The sequence below is a fragment of the Homarus americanus genome, unplaced genomic scaffold (genome assembly GCF_018991925.1).
Source record: "Homarus americanus isolate GMGI-L3 unplaced genomic scaffold, GMGI_Hamer_2.0 scaffold33468, whole genome shotgun sequence".
Lineage (NCBI taxonomy): Eukaryota > Metazoa > Arthropoda > Malacostraca > Decapoda > Nephropidae > Homarus > Homarus americanus.
Window position 1 is genome coordinate 1940148 of NW_024714177.1, and position 23479 is coordinate 1963626.

At 34.5% G+C, this 23479-nt stretch overlaps 1 protein-coding gene across 5 annotated transcripts; it reads right to left on the reverse strand.

The window, feature by feature from the left end:
- Nucleotides 1-411: 411 nt before the first annotated feature.
- On the reverse strand, nucleotides 412-22801 carry LOC121876602 (kinesin-associated protein 3-like). 5 transcript variants are annotated; one of them, XM_042381821.1, is made up of 17 exons: nucleotides 22707-22801; nucleotides 19701-19818; nucleotides 18889-19051; nucleotides 18483-18671; nucleotides 17529-17665; nucleotides 16119-16295; nucleotides 15721-15948; nucleotides 14238-14400; nucleotides 14012-14112; nucleotides 13289-13510; nucleotides 12637-12802; nucleotides 11921-12046; nucleotides 11458-11642; nucleotides 10795-10987; nucleotides 10099-10186; nucleotides 4078-4200; nucleotides 412-2196 (listed from the first exon to the last, which is right to left on the reverse strand). In XM_042381821.1, exons 1-17 carry the CDS (start codon nucleotides 22739-22741, stop codon nucleotides 2139-2141), a joined length of 2472 nt encoding a protein of 823 aa, XP_042237755.1. In that variant the 5' UTR covers nucleotides 22742-22801; the 3' UTR covers nucleotides 412-2138. The 5 variants fall into 5 exon arrangements, with proteins under 5 accessions (XP_042237755.1, XP_042237787.1, XP_042237765.1 ...); XM_042381853.1 differs by lacking the exon at nucleotides 4078-4200 and adding an exon at nucleotides 7928-7994; XM_042381831.1 differs by having other exon boundaries at nucleotides 15721-15909; nucleotides 22707-22800.
- Nucleotides 22802-23479: the final 678 nt, after the last annotated feature.

The window sequence follows — 23479 nt, forward strand, 5'->3', positions numbered from 1 at the left end:
GTCGCTGGTCGGACATTTCTCTATTATGTACTGTAACTATAGGCATGTGTTGGCTATAGAATTCAACTCTACCTGCACCAGTGTTGGTCAAATTTATCATTGAAACTGTGCCAAAGAGCCTTAGGACATAAAATCAAGTCAAATTGAATACTGTAGGCAAGAAAGAGTTCCATCCCAATAGTGACTAGAGGCATACTGGTACCATACCTTTCCATCACAAAGTTCCCGATTGTCATGACGAGCCTCAGGAAATGGTGCAATTATAGGTAAATTTTTTTGTGGAATTGGACAAGAAAAAATAAGTTCCTTTATGTATCATATGTAATCTGTAGGAGAGATACTTTACTATAATACTGTATAGTACAGTGCAGTACAGTAGAAGGTATATTTTTAGGTTAGTTAATAATTGAAAATAGCAATAAAATTTATTCCATGACTAGCTATAAGCACTTATATCATAGGACTTAAACATATTATTGTGAAATGTAAGCATATTCAGAGCATAAGTGAGATTACTGAAACAATATTTGAGGTAACAAACTAATATAAATTAATTCAAATGTCATGATTCACCTTAGTGAGACTGTTGAATGATACATTTAGGCTGACAAATACGGTGTTATGCAGCTTACAAGGTAAAACTTTGAAAACTTAACTTGACACTGATTTGGAGGGAAGCAGAAAAGGTGCAAAAACATTTCATAAATTACTGACAGTGTCCAATAAACTCTTTACAAAGGCTATCTCACAAATTAAATCTGAAGGTCCAACAGGTAACAGTGTTAAGTTATATTCTTTGTTAAAAATCCCAATAAATGACAAAATAAAGTGTGCCCTACCCAATAATGGAAGAAAATACAGTAAATGGAAATACATCTGAGAAATGAATCAATGAATAACCATCTGGAAAAAATACTGAACCTCCAACAAATGAGCAGATAATGTGTACAGTAGATCAGTAACTGTGACCACTATGTAAATTAGATCCGTAAAAATAAATGGAAAAGAAAAAAATGGTCCCAATCTTAGAAAAAATATTAAGGGAAATACTGAAGGCTCTCTAGAATGAGAAACATACTGCAGATACTGTCCATAAACACTTTGCATCCATGTTAACACTGGCTAATATCCCAATTCCAGGAGTGGAATATGAATCAAGAGGTACAGTACACCAATCACAGACAAAATCAAGAGGAAGACCACTGTTTTCATTTGGTGGAGAAAGAAATTAAAACTTTCAAATGGCTAAGGTTAACAATAGAGGCTGTTCTGAGGGTCCATTATTATATGTGATGTTTTAGGCCCTAAGGTACTGCTGTACATCTACCGATGAGTACAATGAACTAAAAAAGCCAACAGAGACAATTAAGTAACAGTGATGACTCGGTCAAACAACTGAAATAACAACCTTATTCTTTACCTGTTATGACATGTAATACAGCCCAATTAAATTTCCCTCCTGTTTCAGTGTCATATATATATATATATATATATATATATATATATATATATATATATATATATATATATATATATATATATATATATATATATATATATATATATATATATATATATATATATATATATATATATATATATATATAACAATAAAGCTGCCCTACTAAGATAAGCAACATAAAATTATGAAATTTACACAAATAAGATGTCTGGTGCTAGAGTTAAATTTCATTAACAAATTAAATAATCAAATTTAATGCACCCACCTGTAACATAATCCTAAACTTTGGTCCTTCAAATTGTGAATAGTTCACCTTATCACATGGAAAATAATATCCACACAGGAGAAAAGGGTCTTACTTTAAGGAAATAATTGATTTTGGATAATTTTCCATGGTTAAATGCTACAATAATATAATGGCACTTGAATTTTTATATGGATTCTTGCATGTAAACAAAATCCTCATTGTGCAAAGGAAATGTTATCATATATTGTACTAATGAAAAAATAAATAAACAGCATAATATCAACAAATGATCCTGTATACAAAGCTAATGAGAATTCATGCAAACCTGAAGGGATTCAAGCAGTTTCAGCCAACTCTGTATCACGCATGTCTGACTAGATTGCCACTGTTCTTCTCATGTACATTACAGGAAGAACAAGTCTCTGCCTCCTAAACACCAGCTTTCTTCAAGAGCTCATCAGCAAACTGCTCCAAGTCAGCGCTAAATCTGTTGACAGGGTAGAAAAAGAAAAAAATTTCAAAACATTTCTTAATGAAAATAAGTTGTGTGAAACCATTACATTATGGTTCTTATGCAAAAATGTCCATGAAAGGATTAAGATTTTTATATGTCCAAGATCAGTAAGGAAACATGTCCAATACTGCACAGAGATAATAGGAATGAAAAATAATAATGGAAATGACCCTCTTATAATGCTACAGGTATTAAAATACAGAAGATGTAAATGACATGTCACAGAAGAACAGAGTTTGGAAATGCTTTACATAAAACAGAAAATGGTTAAAACATCACAAAATGAAGAACTATATACAAGTGATTACAAGTTAAACTGTTAGTTCAAGATCCATTCTCTACTCACAAAAGTCGTCAAATGCTTAATCTATGTCTACAATACAGTACTGATAAAACAGGGATGGCGGGCAACTCTGTCATAAGAAAAACAAATTGTGTTAAATGGTAATCACCTAATGTATTCAAAGACGGGAAATAGAAATCTTTATCGTGCAACTTTAATCTTTATGAATCTATCTATTTTATAAAGAATCAATACACTACAGAATATTTAAAGTGAGATAAATATTTAGAGCCATCTGTCCATTCTAGGTCACAGTATTGAATGAGCAAGCATAATCTATTACCTTTTCTTATTTTCAACCATGAGAAGGCTACCTTAGAATGCTGAAAACATATGTAAAATGTGTGACTTTCCATCCTTAGAAAATCATGCTTAATTCAACTAACTAAACATGAAAAGGATGAGAAGCATAAGCAGAGAAGCATTTATTCAGTATAAGATATTAATCACAGATATTGATTTAATTTTCAATATAATAACACCACCGAATAAAATTGTTGCATCACTTGAGAGTCATGGTGCACTTTATTGAACTTGAACCGAGGGTCACTGGATTTATTTTAGTTTTGTGCACTAATCTGTTTTAGTGTACTTAAATTAATATAAAATATTAAGGATACATACAAGACCATGGACGTCTACAATATCAACCCAATATATAACTGATATATACAGGTAGTGTCGAAACATTCCCCCATTGATAGTAATTGTGGTATTCTGTATTCTCTCCTATCAATGATGAATGTCTCTCAAAACAGTGCATTTCCCAATAGAATTCGCTATGTCCTAAAAGCATAAAAAGAAATTCAATAAGTATAAAATACTGTTCATTAAAAAGAGGAATGACAGGTTCTTAAGGCTGTGCAGCATTATGAGGTAGAACAATGAGATAAGATGATGACGAAATGTATTAGAACAGGATAGCTTAAAGGACTGAATAGGGTGAAAGGAAATATCAGATGAGGTGCCACAATGAAGGATCAAAAGTGTATGGAACATTTGTAGTGAAAAGAGAAAGCTATGTAGAATGTATCCCTCCCCCTCCCCCCCCAAAAAAAGAGGTCAGATATGCCATGTATAAAATAAAGTAAAGCAAAAACCTAATACAGGTAATAAAGACAGACAATACAAAAATAAACGACTGTTATATAACTGCTCTTACATCAAAGTGAGGAGCATTTTACAACTGAAGAAAAGCAGATGTAATTCAGAATGAAAATGTGATGGAGTACACCTTATTCAATAAACTAAAGACAACAGACATCTTCAAGGTATGAGTGTAAGGGTAAAGCCACTTGATGCGGGCTGAAGAACAAGCGCTGGGTTCTTTATGGTGCTGTTTATATTTTTATACCAATATTTAATATGAAGTGGGCCTTTGAACACAAGTTGGTGAGTACATTAAGGCTGAGGAGAAAAATAAAACACTAGGTTATTTAGCATATGTGAGATGTAAAAGTAATGGGTTGTTGAAGCTGGAGGTCAAGCATGAGCGCACTAGAGTGTGTTACCTTGCAAGGTCTCGTATTTCTTGCTCAAAGTACTTAGCTCGTAAGTATCCTTGGCCATACCTAAATAGTGCAGAGGCTGTCATGTCACTTGTGTTCTCACTCAGCTTTTCATGCTGTGACCACCTGAACAAGATGCATTATATTCCATTAACATGTGTTTTTTTTCTTAATGCACAAAGAATGTAGACTGACTCAATTTGTTTGAGGCAACTACAGACAGTGGTGTTAGGTGATTCACTGTTACAAAGTAATTTTTGTAACTCATGCACAAATTTCAGGATACTGTACTTTTAACTACAACATGGACTAGATTATGGAGAACTTAAGGGACCAATACTTCAGATGTAAGAAGTGCCAACATCGAGGTGCAGTGCTATTTACTGTGAGGTGCCTTCTTCCTCCATTACTGTATAAGCACAAAATGTTAAACAAAACATTATATACAGTACTCATTGTTAATACCCAAGAAACAGATGAAATATATTTAATCTCCAATCTTATTAAAATGTAGAGAAAGTTTAATGTTTTTCAAAATTCATCTCAAACAAACTTTCTTCACATGATTAATACAGTTATACTATATATATATATATATATATATATATATATATATATATATATATATATATATATATATATATATATATATATATATATATATATATATATATATATATATATATATATATATATATATCAAGATATTAAGCCTTGGATGGTAATACAAATACTGTATGAAAGCAATCATTGACAGTTAAGTACTTGATGCAGTTATAAAATGCATTGCATGTCAAAATATGATTTTGCTTAAGCAGTAATTACCAGTATCAAAGACACTGCATATCGATACCTTAATTTTCATACTCAATAGACATTCCTCTAAAGTTAGTACTGTACTGTATACATATTTGTCTTTATCAACCTTCCCTTTGTACAGGGGAACTATACATGCTTTCTGCTACTGTATTCCTAAGGTACATTTCTCTCTGCCATACATTATACACCTGTCATCCATTCTATTAGTTTTTCACTTCTAATTCTTAACATTTCAATGATGATTCCACCCATTCTTTGTGTACCTTGAGCTGACTTACAGCTAGTCTTGCCTCCTCCTCACTTATTACTCCCTGCTAGCTAAGCTGGGGGGTTACTCTTCAAGGGGCTAATCTGACAGTCAATGATCAAGGAACTACCATATATATTTTATGCAATTCTCCCCAAAACCTTATAGAACTCAAAAATACTTCCAAATGCACACAAACTATAGCAAATGGATAATCACTATCGGTTAATGATATCATGCACTTATGTAAGATGCCTTTCAAAATAACAAATACAAGGGGCCCCCTAAATTCGTGGATTTTTATTTTGCGGTCCTCTATTATTCGCGGATGACACTCTGGATGTACCCAAGAATGTCTGTGGGTTGTTTTAAAGTTGCCGGCATTTTCGCGGCTGGGACAGGGAGCCATTCGTTCTAGAGACAGTAAATTTCCTTTATCTGTATTGTATATATGTGTGTGTGTGTGTGTGTGTGTGTGTGTGTGTGTGTGTGTAAAAACACACACACAAAACACACACAAATAAACAATAATGGGAAAATACTCTCACGAATAATCATAAAAATTTTATTAAAAATGTGAGTCTACCCTCAAGTCCGTGCTATATTTATTAATGCATGGACTTGAGGGTAGACTGTCTCATTTTTAATAAATTTGTTTCTGATTATTTGAGAGTATTTTCCCATTATTATTTATTTGTATGTGTTTTGTGTGTGTCTACACACACACATATATACAATACAGGTAAAAGAAATAATTATCCTAAGGGCAAACACATAAAGGGAATATACATTTCTTTGTACAATGAAAGACAAAAGTCATGTTGTGAAATTTGGTGAAAACATATGCCGAAGGGCTAAACTTTTTGTGTGCTCTGCCTTGTGGTAGTGGGCTCTCATAATGTTTCACGAGTTATATTTAATCTCCGGACAAAACCGCGACACGACTTTTGTCTTTGATTGTACACAAGTAAAAATGTTCCCCCTGGTTAGCAAATGTTATTCGCGGGTCTGACGATTTGCAGCCATTTTGAGAACCTAAGTCCCGCAAATTTTTTGGGACCCCTGTACTGTGTTTGTACAGTGATTTAATTAACACAGTACAATTTACATTCCTTACCAACACCTAAGAAACTTCTATCGATTAATTACCAGCATACACTGTACAGTGATAAACCAGGGGTATTATTCCAAAGATTGATATGAAGACAGTTGGCAAATTTCAACAAATCCCACTTAGTTACAACAAAATATAAGTTGCTTGTGACAAGAATGCTACCCAGTGGTAGGTATTTACTTTCAAATACGTACAGTCCACTGCTACTATTACAGTATGGCTATGTATATCTGCTCTGACATTACATCACAAAAACAAATACACCTGTACAGTACAGTCACCATTTGATGGCCATTTTCCTCGCTTGCTTGGATGATTACCTGATGGCATGGTGTCCCAGTTGTAATTTGGCAAATTTGATGTACAGTATATATTTTACAGTTGGATGCCAATTTACAGAGTGGGAATTGGGAATTATATGTTGACCTCCAAGTGCCCCCTTAGCTGGCAAGGCAGGGTAACAATTCCCTGAGATATGTAATCACAGATTACCTGCCTACACTTAGTATATTTTCTCTCATCTCTTCAACTTGGGATCAACTTGGGACCTGGTGACTATCAGGTCCCCAAAGACTGCTTAAACTGTTGACCAACATGGTCAGATCCCTAAAGGCTACTCCCAGAGCTTGACCAACATGGTCATAAGTTTTTTATTCTAACTCATCAATATATAATGAATCAGTTTTCATTCCATGATAGTATTTATGAATTATGGCAATGGAATATTATAAAAATTAAGTGAAGAGTTTAAAATCAAGTGAGCTGTCTAATTATCACAGACGAGTGAAGTGAGCAGAGCAGGCTGACATGCAAGGCTCCTGAGAGGGACGATACTTTAGTCTAAGGTAAGAATTGGTTAACAACGGTGTGAGCAAATTCCTATTCCTGTACAGACAATAAGACAAAAGATGTCTTCAGTTAATTGCATTAAATGATGGGACAAGTGACTTATGTGATTGTTCAGTTTAATCATCTGGCTTGGTAAGACATTCCACTTAAGTTGGATTTGATAGACTGCTACCAAATTGCCTCCTTCTTGTATCCACAATGTCTCTAATGGGCAGTCAGTCTGACAGAACTCACCATTTTTACTTTTGCTATAATGAGGCACTGCAGTTAAGTTATGTTAGAAAAGTTTAGTGGACTATGGAGTGCAAACTTTGGGCCTGGAATACATACATTTATTTCCTATAATATTATATTTTGTAGCATTTTCTGGGAACATAACATTACAGGTTTACCCTATTTATCTAACTATATAAAATGCTCTAAAATACCCTGATATCGTTTGTGGCATTTTCCACAATTTGTGAAATGCCATCCCCCTCCTAGCCACTAGCTTAGCCAACTCAATACAGACCACATCAGAACTTCTTTACTTCTAATTCACAAGTTCAGTATGTATCTTGGTAATGACTTTCCTCAAACAACTTTTGCCTAAGTTACCTTATTTTACATACTGGATAAAGAGGCCACTGCTGACTTATAATTTTTACCCATATGTAATTTTAGATATCTGTAACTATTAACACCAGACATTCATATGTTTGTCACCGAGGAGTTAAAAATAAAGTTCAACTCCAAGGAGAATGTATGAGTGTTTATATACACGGTGCTGTGAACAAACAGGTGATGTGTTGACTGTGCTGTGCTGGTCTACTCTCGCTACTCACGGATACGGAGTCAACACTTAGGGCGCTACTACGACTTCGCCTCTTTCTCTCACAAAACCTCATCTCACTATGTATGAAAGAAATAAAATACTACAACCTGTACTTAATACATAAAACAAAATATCAGGCTTCTTATATGTTACTACAGATATTCTAGCACAAAAAAAAAAAGTCAACATACATAAATGAACCTACTGAAAATACTACTAACAATCAATAAAAACTTGTGCCAGAGAAAGAAAAAGGGTGATCAAGAGTTGGTTAAAAGCTGCGACAATGGGGACTGGCCAGTGTGGTAGGTGCAGGCAGGGAAACTATATTTCCCAAAGTTCTCAGAGTCAGCCTGTCTGGTAGGAATGACATTCTCATAACTGGCTAACACAGCTAAGAATCTTATTACTGGGCTAACAAGACATAGTTCCAATATTGTACTGCAAATAATTCTGCCAGTAAAAATGTAAACAAACTTGAAAATTCTAGGAGAAATTAACCAAGCTGAAAAACCTAAAAAATAAAAATCATCTACATTTCACATTTAAAAATTAATGGTACAGTACTGATTTTAAGAGTGAGAAAAATTTACACATTATACCTATTAATGAGACATATTGCACAATAATAAATCAGAAATACACTGTATGGTCTCAAAAACATCTCTCAACATTGTATTTATAGATAAGACAGTAAACAAAAATATGTAAAAATCAGTAAATATTTTACAGTAGATTATGAAAATGTTGAATGCTTTAAATATTTATAAATATTTAAAATGATAATCAACAAACTCCCTTCTTATGGTGATGTTTTCATTACATTTACTATTTGGTATCTATAATATTATAGCTATCCTAAAATAAAAATCTGACCACTTACATAATGACTAACTGCACCTAGTTCACCAAGGAAGTGGAGGATCGGGGGGATCCTCCTCCCAGGTGCATGAGTGTTAAATAAATTTACCCTGATATATGGCCTAAAAGCTAAATCTAGTATATTAGTGATGATTGACTTGCACATGTGACAACTTGCACACAATGATGACTTTCACATCGTAAAAGGGTTGCATTTGCCGGCAGGCATTTTCATGTTAATAAGTTAACAGTTCCTTTTCAACCTCCCCAAATTCTCAGCCCTTCCCTTATATCTTCACAGTATGTGGTTGGCTATGGGGAGGTCTGGAAAGTATGGAGCATAGATCAACAGTTCTAAGGGAATGTCAAAGCTGGGTTTGTAACATCAGAAGCAAGTGCTCCATTGCACGGTTTTTTTAAATTTTACTAATACTGTACCTTTATTCTCAGTAAGTCTTCAAGATGACAGTATATATCAACAAGCAAAATTACAAAAATGCATTTAAGGAATTTGAACTTGAATTTGTATTTATTAAGTAGTACAGTACAGTACAAAAATACATGTTCACATACCTACAGCACACTTTCATCAAATTGTAAGATAATCATTAAACGTGTTAATTATGTATTCACTCTAAACCTCTCAACTGTGATCCACTGATATGGCTAAGTCAAAGGAGATGCATTACTGATGATAATAATGATGATGATGATGATGATGATGATGATGATGATGATGATGATGATGATGATGATAATAATATCAATACTGGTAATAATAATAGTAATATCAGTAGTAATAATAATGATAATAATAATACAAAGAAAAGTCATTAGAACTACAGAGAGAAGGGGGTTCCATGCAATGTACTGCACCTGTTTCCAAGCTCATGCATTAATTATTCCAACATTCTGGGTTTACAGGAGCTACTGCTAATGTAATACAGTAATACCAGATGAAGGAGCTCAAGCTGTCTGTGATGCTGACACACACACATACATACACACATATATCATTGAAGTCATGTCTGTCATATTAGACTGAATTCCATGAAACACTGAAAATATCATTCTTAAACTGAAATTAAACAATACGTACTTTAATTATCAAGGTCATTAATAAATAGCAACAAGTATACCAAATATTGTAGTGAAACACTGAAGTGATTCATTCACAACAAATCCAAAAACTGATAATCATCCCCAAAAAACTCAAGGGCTTTATGCAATTTCTATCACTGCCATTACAAAAGTCACAATAACAAAGGTACTGAAGGAACAATACACTAATTTCTGGAGAGTGTAAGAGGAAAGTCTCACCGATTAGTGTAGTTGGATGAGGGACGGGAACCTTCACTGTGACCATTCATGCCTGGATACTCCTCACTTTCAGGGGAAGATAATCCATCTGAAAAAAGGTAATTTATTAAGGTTAGGTCTTATAATAATAATAATAATAATAATAATAATAATAATAATAATTAACGGTTTATTGAAAGAGCTTGGCAGCCAGAAGGCTGAAAATATACAGTTACATATTTGGGGAATGGGTTTCGAATAACAAATAATATAAAAGTAACATTGCCTGACATCATTATCTGATAGAGGAATGCTGGGGCTATGTCCTGACATGAAAAGTGGGTAACTGAGAAACTCAGTGATATGCCCTTGCTGTTCTAAATGCCTCATATACAGTACACAAGAATTTTGAATTTCTGAAAATAAAAAGGATGCTTTGAGATTACAGTATACACCATACAGTACTGTACTACACAGAGTACATAAAATACTGCCAACAAGCTGTCAAATCCCCAACAAGTGAAATTACATTGCAGCCATTTAAAAAAATTGGAGCTAGATTTTTTTTAAAAGCACACAAGGAATGATGCACATACAAGCACCAACACATAAAATGAATCCAAAAATACTGTAATAATTTCAGGGAAAACTTGCCTGACACTTCATGAGGGAACAAATATTTTCAATTAAAATAGAATACATATTAAATATAAGAACCTGAATATAGTCCTTGGTGATCCAATACATCAGAATGGTGAAGGTAAGAATGTCCGAGGCCTTCCCCTCCAGCCATTTCTTCACCACCCATGGTATCAATGTTTTCTGCTTCCTCCACCATATCTAACCACTGACTGTTGTACCATCTGAACTTGTGGCACTGTATTCTTACTGCCCAGTCGTCATCATTTTCCTGTGTTGAAATATAAGAACAGTACTAATTATGTGGACATAATTTAATTTTTCCTTAACTTAACCAAACTCCCACAAACAACAATAGAGTACTAGATTCATTTACCTTTTTCCACCAACTCTCTCTCATTTGACTCCTCAGTTCTTCTCCACAGTATCTTGTCATTTTTCAGGCACACTAAGCTGACAGTTTTTTATCGCCATTCTCTAGTGAACTCAACTTGACTTATATTTTGAAAGGGCAGTTTCTGAATACACCTACCTACTATAGTCATCCCCCATATAATGGATATTCAGGTTGGGAAAATTTGAAAAATCTAAAATTGCAAATAAAGAAGGCAAGTTAACCTCATCTATATCTTTATTTGATTCTCAATAAATTCCTGCCCTTTCACACACATATTAACTTCCTTTCTTGCATTAGTATCTCTTAAAACAATAATATTAAATTAGTTCTAAAAATTTACTCACCCCAATAATATCAAGCGTTGTATCACAGACTCTGCGGATTTCTGTGTTCTTGTCGTGCATGAGATCAATGAGATAGGCTGGAACTTCAGTAGTGGATATGACCTGAGGTCGTGTTACCTCATGTCGAGTTAATTGGTAAAAGACATACACTATCTGCAGGACGACTTCATCATCCTCTTGTTTAGCTGGTATCGGAAGGTAAGTGTTATGTGGCTAACTCTACTTACTGAAAATGTTTACTTATAGTATTTCAAACTTAAAGCTATGTGGCATGATGGGTTCAACAACATCAGTACAGCTCAGATTTCAACTTTTATTTGTTATGTTTAAAAATGTTTCTAAGAATAATTAGCCCAGTGAACAAGTCCTGTATACAACAGGTATGTTGTCATGCACAGAAGAGACAAAGGAAAAGTGTTACTTTAAATATAAAAATGGTTAAGGTGTTTTGGAATTATCTTACCATTAAGAAGATTAACCAGAGAGTGGAGTATGCCAGAGTCAACAATAAGCTCTGCAGCAGCTTGGTCTCCTGCCACTGTTCCTAGTAGTACAACCACCTCAAGGGCCAGATCATCCTCAACTGCTTCTGTGTATTTACAAAGTATATTAGTTTATAGAGTTAATAAAACTGTGTTTAGCAGTTTCTCTAATTACTGTATATTACAGAATATGACACATTTTGTCTAAAAAATGGCTAAAAGAATCAGCCTGCACCCTAGATGTGAAGTTGTGATCTCCCATAGGCTAATGAATCCCCCAGTTGCTGCCCCCAGTCGGCTAAATTCTACCTAACACAACACCAGAATTAAAAATATGTTATTGTTTACTTGAACACAATATTATTACTTTTCACTATGTACTAGTACAGTAATTAGATAATGTGCAATTCAATAGTTAAATATTTCAATATGTTCAACAAATTTATTTGCATGACAAAAAACAAACATAATTTAGTTACTGATTATATTATCCAAACAGCTTAAAAAGTTATCTAATGATTGTAATAGCAAAAAAATAAAAACAAAAGTTTTTAATCTAAAACCAAGCTAAGAAAACATTTAGGATACAAAGCAAATAAACACTACAGTAGTTTATTTAAATAACACTCCATCATTTTTCTAATGGGGAAGTAATTAGAAGTACTGTGTCTTAGAAACATGAAAAAAAGTATGTTACCTGGTTGAAGACTCTCCTTGATCCAGTCAATAAGGTTATATTTGGTGAGCAGCTGGCAATAGTCCAAATCAGGCAAAGAAAGATTACCCAAGACACCAACGCACTCTAACACTAATTCATCACTTTTGCCACTGCTCACTACTTCACACAGCTCCCCAACAAACTCCTGAAAAATATGGTCTCTATTAAAATTTTATTATTCTAAATGACTGCTTTGATAATACATTACAGTATACATATCAGCACTTACAACATCCTCAAGCCTAGTTCAAAATGGATGTAGTAACTAGTATCCTATGTAAGCAAAAAACAATTACAGTATCAAGTAGTATCAGTATGCAGGAGTACAAACACATATAATGTTTTGAGCCAATGAGGTTGCTGCTACCTTTTATCGGGGTTAAAGTGGAGGCTGAGGTCAGAACTCATCTGTCAACAAATGCTGCAAGGATGGGTACAATATTTGGTAAAAATAAAGTTACTGTGAACTAAAATTTTTAAAATGGGATTACATGTGGAGGATAAACATAACTACAGGGTACATGGAAAATCATACAACCAGCAGCCTCAATCACAGGTCCTAGATGAAAGGCGACTTAAGTATTTGAAAAGGCAGAGTTATAATGTCAGTTAACAATGCAGAGTTACATACAGTAAATAGAGCTCTGGTTGGTCCTTCGTGCTGGGCAATGTTTCTAATCATCTTGGTGAGTAAGGGATCCCTGTATTTAAGTGCCCTTTTCAGTAACAACTTGAGTCCAGCTCCTTCACAGATGAGCTGGGCATTACGCTTATTAGCTGCCAGGTTTACTGCCAGAGACATCAGCTCCAGGGGGACTTGAGGCCCTGGTGAACTCAGCACCAATTTCATTACCTAAATTAAAACAGAAGTGAAAGACAAGCATTAATCATATTCATCAAATATCAGATTCCATGATTTTAAAGATTTTCGAATTCCACTACGTATTCCTTCTCCTACTCCTCTTCAAGGTGACCAGAATCAAAGAGCAAACACCGATTCATTCTCTCTGACTGCTGCAACAGATGTGTTCTACTTTGGTGCTCCCTTTCCACAAGACCCAAGATATATGTCGAGTTCAGCCTTATTGTTCCACCCTTGATGGCATTCTTTCTGATAATTGAAGTAAACATCTGCATTTCACCTCAGTTATTATAATTACCCTTCAGAAATTTATGCTTAATTAATCACAACAAACCAAACCACATCTGGCTAACACAAAGACACATACAAATGCTTTAATACAGTAGCTGCATTCCTAAACTATTTGAATTTTAGGAATGAAGCACGGGAAATAGTGCCAGATTTGGAATATGATAAAGAAATTATAAATGTTAATACTTGTGGGTTACTCACTGTTGGAATACAATCAGTGTAGGTAAACATGGACTTGCATTTGTCATCAACACTCAGGTGGTACAGGACTGCTAAAACTGCTTGTTGATGACGTTCTTCCGCTAAACAAAAAACACGTCAGCGTTAAATTTCATGAATGACAAGGAAAAAAGAATGTTTCAGAATACAAGAAGCAAAAGGTAAACTACAAATATATGAATAGAAAAAACCTTGATTGATAACTTACATATTAGGGCAACCAGTTTGGGAAGGAGGCCTACTTTGATCATCTTGGCACGCATACCAGCATCAAATGACAAGTTTAGGAGCAGCCGTACAGTGACATTCAGGAGGTCACTGTTATCTGTGGCCACTAGACGACTCACCTTCTCGACAATGTTCAGATCAGCCTAAAGAATAGGATACAGTAATTCAGTAATCTTTACTCCTGTGACCCGTCCCTGTGTGGTGTGGATAGAGTACAGTACGTACAGTAATCTCAAATATGGCGGATAATAATGGGAGAGGAATGGTGTATGAGGAAGGGGCCACAACATACATAATCATCCATATAGTTTTGTTCATATCTTCAACTTGTATATGCAGTATACAAAAGAAAAGTAATATGTGACCATTCTTGTACATACACCTATTTTAAACTTTTGAGCTAAAGAAAAAAATTTCTTACCTCAAGAATAGCAGAGAAATAATTTACATATTACAGTAACTATATTTTTTATCATAACCATTTGTGCAACCACTACTACACTTGCACTGTTGGTGTTCAAGGAGAGTTGTCATCTGTCTCAGAAGTTATTATTACTGTCTTTAAATATTCAATATTATTCAAGTTCAATACAAGCTTCTTTTGTCAGTTGGCAGACACTAAGCCATTACTAAAGATGACATGAACCAATTAAACCTAACAATCTAAGAATACTGGTACTTTTTAGATATGTTATAAAAACTTAGGTAGGTTAAGATGGGTTTGTTTGGTCTGTTTTTTTTAAAGAAGTTCACTTGGAAAATGTCTGGGAGAAAACCAATGAAAACCAAATTGCATTAATTATAATGTCTGGGCTGGACAGGAGCTATTCCTGAGTTAAATACCTTTTTTTTTTATCTATTTTTTTTTTTATTTTGTTCAAAGTCTCTAAAATATGCACTTTAGTTATGTAAGAATGACTAAGTATTAATCATGTGAATCTTTATCACTCTCTCATCCCATGTCAATATAGTGTACTGTACATTCAGTCGAGTCTTATGGGAAGTAAAATTAAGAAAGTTCAGCACAACACAAGAAATTAGGATAAACTGACATTGCTGAAAATTACCAAGTACAGGTACTGGTATACTGTACATAATTAGTTATGAAAGTCAGAACACTCTAGTATGAGGCCTCTATGATGAGTTCATACAAGAACCAAAAGTCACAGTCAAATGTTTATCATCATGTGCCACACGTCACAGTTTAAGGGCCAAGAAAAAACTTTTGATGTAAATTTAGTTGTGTTAGCTAATCACTGTGACCATTTTAATTTCTTGGGGACTCCGTGTAAACCACAATACAGAAAAACTTTCATAATTCAAAATAATTAGGAATCTAGCCCTTACAAATTATGAGTTTTTATGAAATACGAGGGACACCTTCGAATCTGAAGGGTACGATTTATGGTTTTTTTACTGTGCACTTTAAACATAAAACAAATACTGTACAGTAAAGAACTCACCATGTCATCCTTGTTCTCCATGTACACGGAAAGTTTTTTGAGGAAGGACACCACCAGAAGAAGCAGATCCGTTGATTCGCGCTCAAGCATACGAACCAGGAGACCCACAATGTTTTTCCTCCGCATTTTTTCCTCTACACGGACGTCTTCCGCAATATTCAACAGAAGGTATGTGCACACCCGTAATACCTGATCAACAAAGAATAAACAGGTGTAGGGAACCAAATTCTGAAATTAATATCAGGGGATAGTATTAATATTCTTAAGAAGCAAACAAAATACAATGTAAATCTAAATCCTATAATACTATAAGATAAATCAAACCAAAAGAAAAAGAATAAAAAGTCAAAAGATTAATGCTAAGTAAATTACAGTATTTACAATGTAAGCATAATCACCTGGTCTTGCTTCTCTACAACAGTCTGATATTTCTTTAGGTTGCGCTCATAGTCCTGCTGAAGCTTAGCTGGGTCAATGGCCATATCTCCACCTTTTTTCCTCTTGGTAAGTTGTTCTCGGTATTGGTCAGTTCGCTGCAGTTCTCCATCAACAATGTCCATACACAGCGACCCAATCTGTGAAATGCACATTCAGTACTGTAATTGCATATGATCATTTAATTCTCTATTTAATGAGCAGAAAAAGTAGGCTTAAAACAAATGATTCTGGAAGGAAACTAAAACATCTGCAATACATCACAAGTCCATTGTGATATTTGACCTTTGACATTTTCCTATAACCTGTGGCAAATATGTACACACATTCCAAAAAGCATCTATACGATTTTGTGTCAGACAATTTGTCACAACGGACAAAGGATTTTGACAACCCTACCGAGAAAACATGAGTTGCAGTGTTCATTTTGGAATTCATCGGACCCCTCTGAGAAGATACTTTTAAAGTGTGTGTACAATACTTATGTTTGGACCCAAAGACCATAAACATATCACATATATAAAAGGTATTACTGACCTTAAGATCCCATGTCAAATACAATTAAAATGTTAAAAAAGGAAATAAATATAAAAAACAGTATAATCTACACTCACCACTCAAGGAGCTGGTCCATTTAAGAGAGACAGTTGAAAACATGGATATACTGTACTGTACAAATATAGAACCTATTTAATCTAACTAAAAAAATTTTGAAAACATCCACAAAGGGCAATTTTTTATTAAATTCTGTAAAATTCAGTTTCTTTCTTCCACTTATTTGTCATATCATCCAATTGTGCTGGAATGCCAACAATGTTATAAAATTTTCACAAATCTAATTTTTAAATCTTCTGATGTGTAGTTCATCATGTGCTAAGAATGTTTATTATCTGATATGCCTTAAGTTTTTCCTTATTCTATTTGTTTACTTAGATGGGAAAAATATGTTTAAGTTATTAGGGACCAGACAAAAAAAATGAAAATCATGAGCTATTTGGTGAATTAGTGGTCTGTAAACAATGCCAAGTATGGAATACTACTGGCTGTACCAATGCTGTTTGGAGTGACCACTTCTGAGAGTACAACAGCACTTTTGGATGACAGGCAAAATATCAGGTACCCAGTAACAGAAGAAAAATATGAATCTGTGATCTTTTTGGATATTGAATGCTTTTGGGTATCAGAATTTTTTATTAATAAGGTCCTACTGTGCTATAACTATCATCAAGTCATACCATATATATTGGCATTAAGTCTGGAAAAGTACTTAACTACTCATACATTCTATGTTAGCTCTGAGGTTCAATATTCATGTCTAGTTTAAAATTTCATGCCAAAAAGTATAAAATTAAACAATTCTCTTATCCACTCACCTTGAAATGAGATATGACAGTGTGGAAGTTTGAGAAGACAGAGAAACAGAAGAATGTGTACACAATGTTGTAGCTGAGATCGAGACTCTTTTTCCAGTCTTCACGCAAAACCCGTGCTAGCGCTCCAAGAACTGTTTCTGTTGGTAGAAGATACACATTAATTCTTATGTTAAGAATAATTACACGTACAGTATGAGTATAATCTTACTAATCAAATAAGACATGCATTACCTGTATCATACCGCATTAAAACTAATTTCCAGTTAATAATACAGGCTTGAACCGTGTTGAAATAAAATAAATTCTGATTTATGATAAAATTTATACAATGCCACAACGAGGGTGGCCATCTGGGGTGTGGGCAGGTGCTTGAGTCAAGCTAAGAGGAGGCAGGTGACATAATTTTCCAAGTACAGTACAGTAAGTTTATAATCTTAATTTAACTTATTCAGGTGTTGAAAAAAAACCTGAATTTTTTAATTTGCTAGTGTATTAAGGTGTGCAAGAACACTTTTTTTTTCTTCAGTCGTGGAAGTGGTGGGAGCTGAACACTCAAGGTCAGGTGTACTGTCAAAGATTAAAAAAGATCTTGTGAAGTGGTAACAAACTCTCCAAAAAATCAGCTTTGTTTATGCAACTGTGCCTAGGAATTGAACCCATGACACAGTAGTGAGAGATATTCATGTTTGATGTTTGTTTTGTTTTAGAAGGTGTGTTGACATGGGCAAACTCACTCAATGACTATTAACTCATTATTCATCAACAACTTCCAAAACAGCAATTCAGAGTATCATTACCTTCCCCAGCCCATTAACCACATAATTGTAGTTTATGGCAAATACCTGTACATCATACTTTAATAGATACAAAGTAAACAGTTATTCTTGCTCAAATTCCCTTTTCCTGCAATAACATTCAGTAAGGTTGCACAACAATCTCATGACCTCAACCTACCATTTTGACATAGTTCTTCCAGATAATCAGGATTTCTTGCAAGCTGTAGGATGAGCGATGCCCCTCGTACTTTCTCAGGAATATCTTCATACAACATCTCCATATATGAGTCCAACTCATTTAAATTAGCTGGTTCAGACATGCCATTGGAGATTCCTGCAGCTGGGTGGTCTAGGGATACCTGCCCATCTGAAAACAAAGAATGTTTAAGATAAAGGAGTAACATATACAGTACCCATAATGATGAGATTATTAATGTGGAGTAAGAAGAAGGAAGGAGTAAACATTGGGTTACAAGTCACTCCAATACTGATAGGAAAGCAATCACACCTGTATGAATATAGCAGTTACATTCCTGGACTGTATTCAAGATATTCCTACAAGAGAAAATGTGCCAATGTCAAACCTTTTCCAGCATCTTTCCTTGAGAGAAGGTAACTGATGAGGTGTTGCACTTCATTTAGTTTGGAAGGATGAATAAGTTTACACTTATCTACCACTTCTCTTGCCAATGCTGAAACATCAGTGTTGTTGTCCAAGCTTTTTAACCGAATGATTTTTTGGCATTCCTGAAAATTTGAACACATACTGTACATGAATACAAAAACAAAGAAGGAACCATATTTTTCTATTCAACAAAGAAGTAAACTAATTATTCACCAACTCCTACTAAAAGCAGAGTCAAATTAAGGTTAAAAGTATAATACAGGTATCCCTCACTCTATGAATGGGTTAGGTTCCTTGTAAACCATTCACTATGGTAAGTGAATTTATCATATCTTGAATAACATAGCAAATGGGAAAAATAGGGTTCAGGTCCACAACGACAAGAAAACAAAGATATCATACTTAAAAGAATGAGGTTCAGGTCCACAATGACAAGAAAACAAAAATATCATACTTAAAAGAATGAAATAGGTTCACAAACAACAAAAAACTATTCTGGCTTATACTATACAGTATAAATATGGTCTCTTAACGTGATGTACCAAATTTATATTTTATTAATTATTTTATATGTTAAGTACTACTGTAATTTAATACCAAACACATCATGCACCTCCCCACTGTGCTCTTGTACAGTATTGTCACTAAAATGTGAGTAATTTTTGTCTTTCTTTTTCCCAGCAACTTCTTCATAAATACTTTTGGTGACTAGCGACACACTTACCATTGTGAACACATGAAAATACTGAGAGAGGTATAACGCTTAATTACCTTTTTGTCTCCAAGCATGGCATCCCCCAGCTGACCAAGTATGGTGGCTTCGAGTTCATAGTTAACCACTAGTGCCTTCTCTGTCGGGTGTACATCCAGTGAACCAACCTTCACCTTCCTTAAAATAAATAAAAATAAATATTACATCAAAGTAACTGAAGTACTGCACTATAATTTCAGTAACAATAAACTCATTCCATACAAGTAACTTCTTTAAATGTGTGGTCAAAGGTTAAAAAATATTCTTGGTAAAATTATAACCCATACTCTTTTATACACGCCTACAACAGACCCTACATTATGTATGATTTTTTTTAAATAATTCTATGGAAGATATTCTAATTTTTCTTTTTGTCATTCTAACCTTACCCAGTTAACAGGATTTCCTATCTAATGCCACATTACACATCTACTTTATCATTATTATTTCAACTCACTCAGCATATGTATGTCATTCTCTTTTAACTGCCCATATTATCCTGCTAACAACATCACAACTTCTCACAGAATTTGCATACAAATTTACCTCAAGTACAGAGAAAGATCCTCTCGTCATCTATAAAGACAACAATTCCCTAAATTTCTTTCAGCCACTTCTGACTCTTCCAACTGAGCTAGCTTTGGTAACCCCTAATGAGCTTAGATTAGTTGATAAAACTAACTTTTGTTCTGACTTTTTTTTTGCGGAGGTAAAACAGAAAAGTTTGAGAAAGAAATAAGTTTTCTTGTTAATAGTCAAGAACAATTGTGTGCCTTAACTACCTACTGTACAATATTACACCATAGAACATAAATGCTTTCTTACCTAATGATATTGAAAAAAATATATATAAATAAATATCCAAGAGCAATGCAGGACATTCTGCATTATATAAATTTTAAGATATTTTGGGCTTCAACTAACGAAGACAGGTGGCACCACCATCTAAAGTATCTTCTTAGTTATCATATGTAGGTACAGTGGTCCTAAAAAATTTATTTTCTTATAAATCATTTTGGTTTGGTGAGGTAGTATTTGAATGGTTAGCTTAAGTTAGGTTTGGTTGAGTAGTTTGGTGCATTTAATGAACCCTATATTAAAGTACAGTAGATACCCTTGTAACAGTATCGGGCATTTCTTGAATGTTAGCAGTTATCCAGAGGGTTTACCGATAATGAATCATTCATAAACTGAACCAAACTAAACTACATAACCTAACCTAACCTAAAAAATACTTATTACATTCTGAAAAAAAAAACCCACAGCTGAGATACATGAAGAACATGGCGGACATGACACGTGAACTTTGGAGTCCTCACAGCTGATGAGACGTAAAAAGTGTAAGCATGATTTACTTAAAATTTATTGCTCATATTTTGTCAATTTCATAATGGATAAATGCATTTATGTTCTATGGTGAAACGTCATACATAAATTTGTTAAGGCACACAATTGGTCTTAAATAAAACAGTTTTAAGTGGTTCATAATAACATTCACTCTTGTAAAGTATTACCTATCATTTTTGCAGCAAATAGGTCTCAGCCGCCAGTAGGGGAAAACTATCAGTGAACTTTTCTTTTATCAAGGTATAATTATCGCTTTGGTCATCCACCTACTTGGAAGCAGGTCAAAATCGTTAAAAACACATCCAAAACCATTACTAAAACATAATTTCAACCTAACCTAATCTCTCTCGGAAGGTAGTAACTTAAAATCAAAGAATTCGCTGGATGACTGAAACGATAATAATACCTTTATCCAATACAGACCACTAAGCCTTGCCAACACTTGATCCATCCCTAATAAAATCATAGTTCAGTGATGGTGTACAGTAGTTTCATTCATCAGAGCAATGAGTCTGAGTGATTATACACATACCTGCTACTTCCTCACTGAGGTATGTTCAGCCTTGTTTACTTTACTCCCCAACTGGATTACTATTCTGACCATTAAAACACATACTAAGATCTCGTTGAAACACAACCAATGTTACTAATAATGAGACATTTTAGACAGAGGGGAAAACCTGCTAAAAATGTGACAAATTGGTTGGTGAATTTTTCTTTATGCACCGGTCTTTCTCTCGCTGTTGTTAATATGTATTTTGTAATGTTTAGACAATTATAAGACCTTTTTCTTCTATGATATTTCAGCCGGAAATTAAGGATAACTGAGATATTAATTTTTTAATGTTATTAAATTCACTCAGTCACAAGTGTCACCATGTCTTCGTTTCTGTGAGATGTTATCAGTGCATCACGCATGCGCAATATTGACTGACATCATCCAGTTATGACCAATGATGTATCGATATCACGCAAATTCTTTTCGACCAATCACATTTATTTTTTTCAAAGGAAGCAGCCTGGGTAATTTAATTGACCAACCTCACAATGGCCGTGGTGGAGGTTGGTTGTTGTTTCTGCTCCTATGATTATTTTAAGTTTATTGCTGAGTTTTAGGAGAAAGACGATCATTCTATCCAATTCTTACATATCCCTGGTCCTTCCACTTCTAACTAAGGTATTGTGCTTTCGGACATGGCGCGCCCCAAAGCTTTTAACTACCGAGACATTTAGGTTAGTTTAAGCTAGGCCTACCAGGGATCCGAGGGCGGAGCCCCTGGCTTGGGTTGGGGTGGGGTTGGGCTAGGTTAGGTTAGATGATTCGTTTTCTCCCCCACCCAAAAACTTGATTTCCCAGGCTCTCCCCCCATTATTGTTGGGGGGGTACCTCAAAACTAGTGATTTCTGGCGGAAATGAATATCAAATTCGTTCAAAACTAATCAAATATCACCGGAAAAACATATTTTCAATATCCAAACAAAGACCGGTGCATAAGTAAAAATTTCCCAATTGGTTTGTTATACTAAAACACTAATGCGAGATGACATTAGGGGTTATACGATGGTGTTAGTGGCTGAAAAAATATAAATATATTTGATCTTCATAATTCCTTTTATCAAAACAATTAACTAACAATATTAGTTAATAATTTGAGGTAATTTGTGGTTATAATACTTACTTTTTCAGGTACCTGGCGTCCTCAGCCTGCATCATCCTCACTCTTGTCTGTCAAAACATCCCAGTGCAGTGTTCCCAGATCAAGTTCTCCACCCCGCTAAATACTAGCAGAGAACTAGCCAACAGTCGCTAAATCAGTTTTAAATATATCCAGTTGAATTTTATGTGTAGTGGGAGCCTTAATTTAGTAATTATAATAACTGCTTTGTGCAAAAATTATGTATCCAGTGCATTATTATCATCTGAAACATGTGATATGTATTGTCTAGCTATAAGCTTGTATTGTTTTGGGACTTTGACGGTAGGCTGTATGTAAACCTTGTGACGTCGCCGAGGTTGTGTGTGTTCACTCTTTTGGTTTGGTATGATAACGTCCTTGACCTTTATAAAATTTTAATCTCGCCGACTATTGAATTTAGGAGTCAGCTATGGTAATCAGCCAATGAAAAACACACTATGTGTTTCCTATTCTGTTAGCTTATCGGCATAGGTCCAGCATCGCCGCCTCACTGCCTCCTGTTTCCTCTTTCATTTTAGTGGTATGATCTCAGCCAATGACAAACTAGCTACATGCTACTTATTTTACTAGCCCCATTCTTATTAGCTCAGGTTCCGCAAAGCCAGACTGTCAGAAGCTTAAACACAGGTGTGTGTGTGGTCACCTGTCACCGCAATGTTCTCTCTCTTTCTATGAAGTAGGCTCATACTAATATTAGGTCTATTCATAAAATCCCTAAACCAGCCCAAAACCGCGTAATCTCGAAATTTCCCTTT

Excerpts from the sequence above, each read along its gene's own strand:
- LOC121876602 (XM_042381821.1), bottom strand. The coding sequence starts at position 22,741 with ATGATGCAGGCTGAGGACGCCAGGTACCTGAAAAA. Across the intron at positions 10,187-10,794 it reads TCACCAAGGACTATATTCAG|ATGGATTATCTTCCCCTGAA; the intron begins GTTCTTATATTT and ends ACCTTTTTTCAG. Across the intron at positions 4,201-10,098 it reads TCATCCAACTACACTAATCG|GTGGTCACAGCATGAAAAGC; the intron begins GTGAGACTTTCC and ends CATCTTGTTCAG.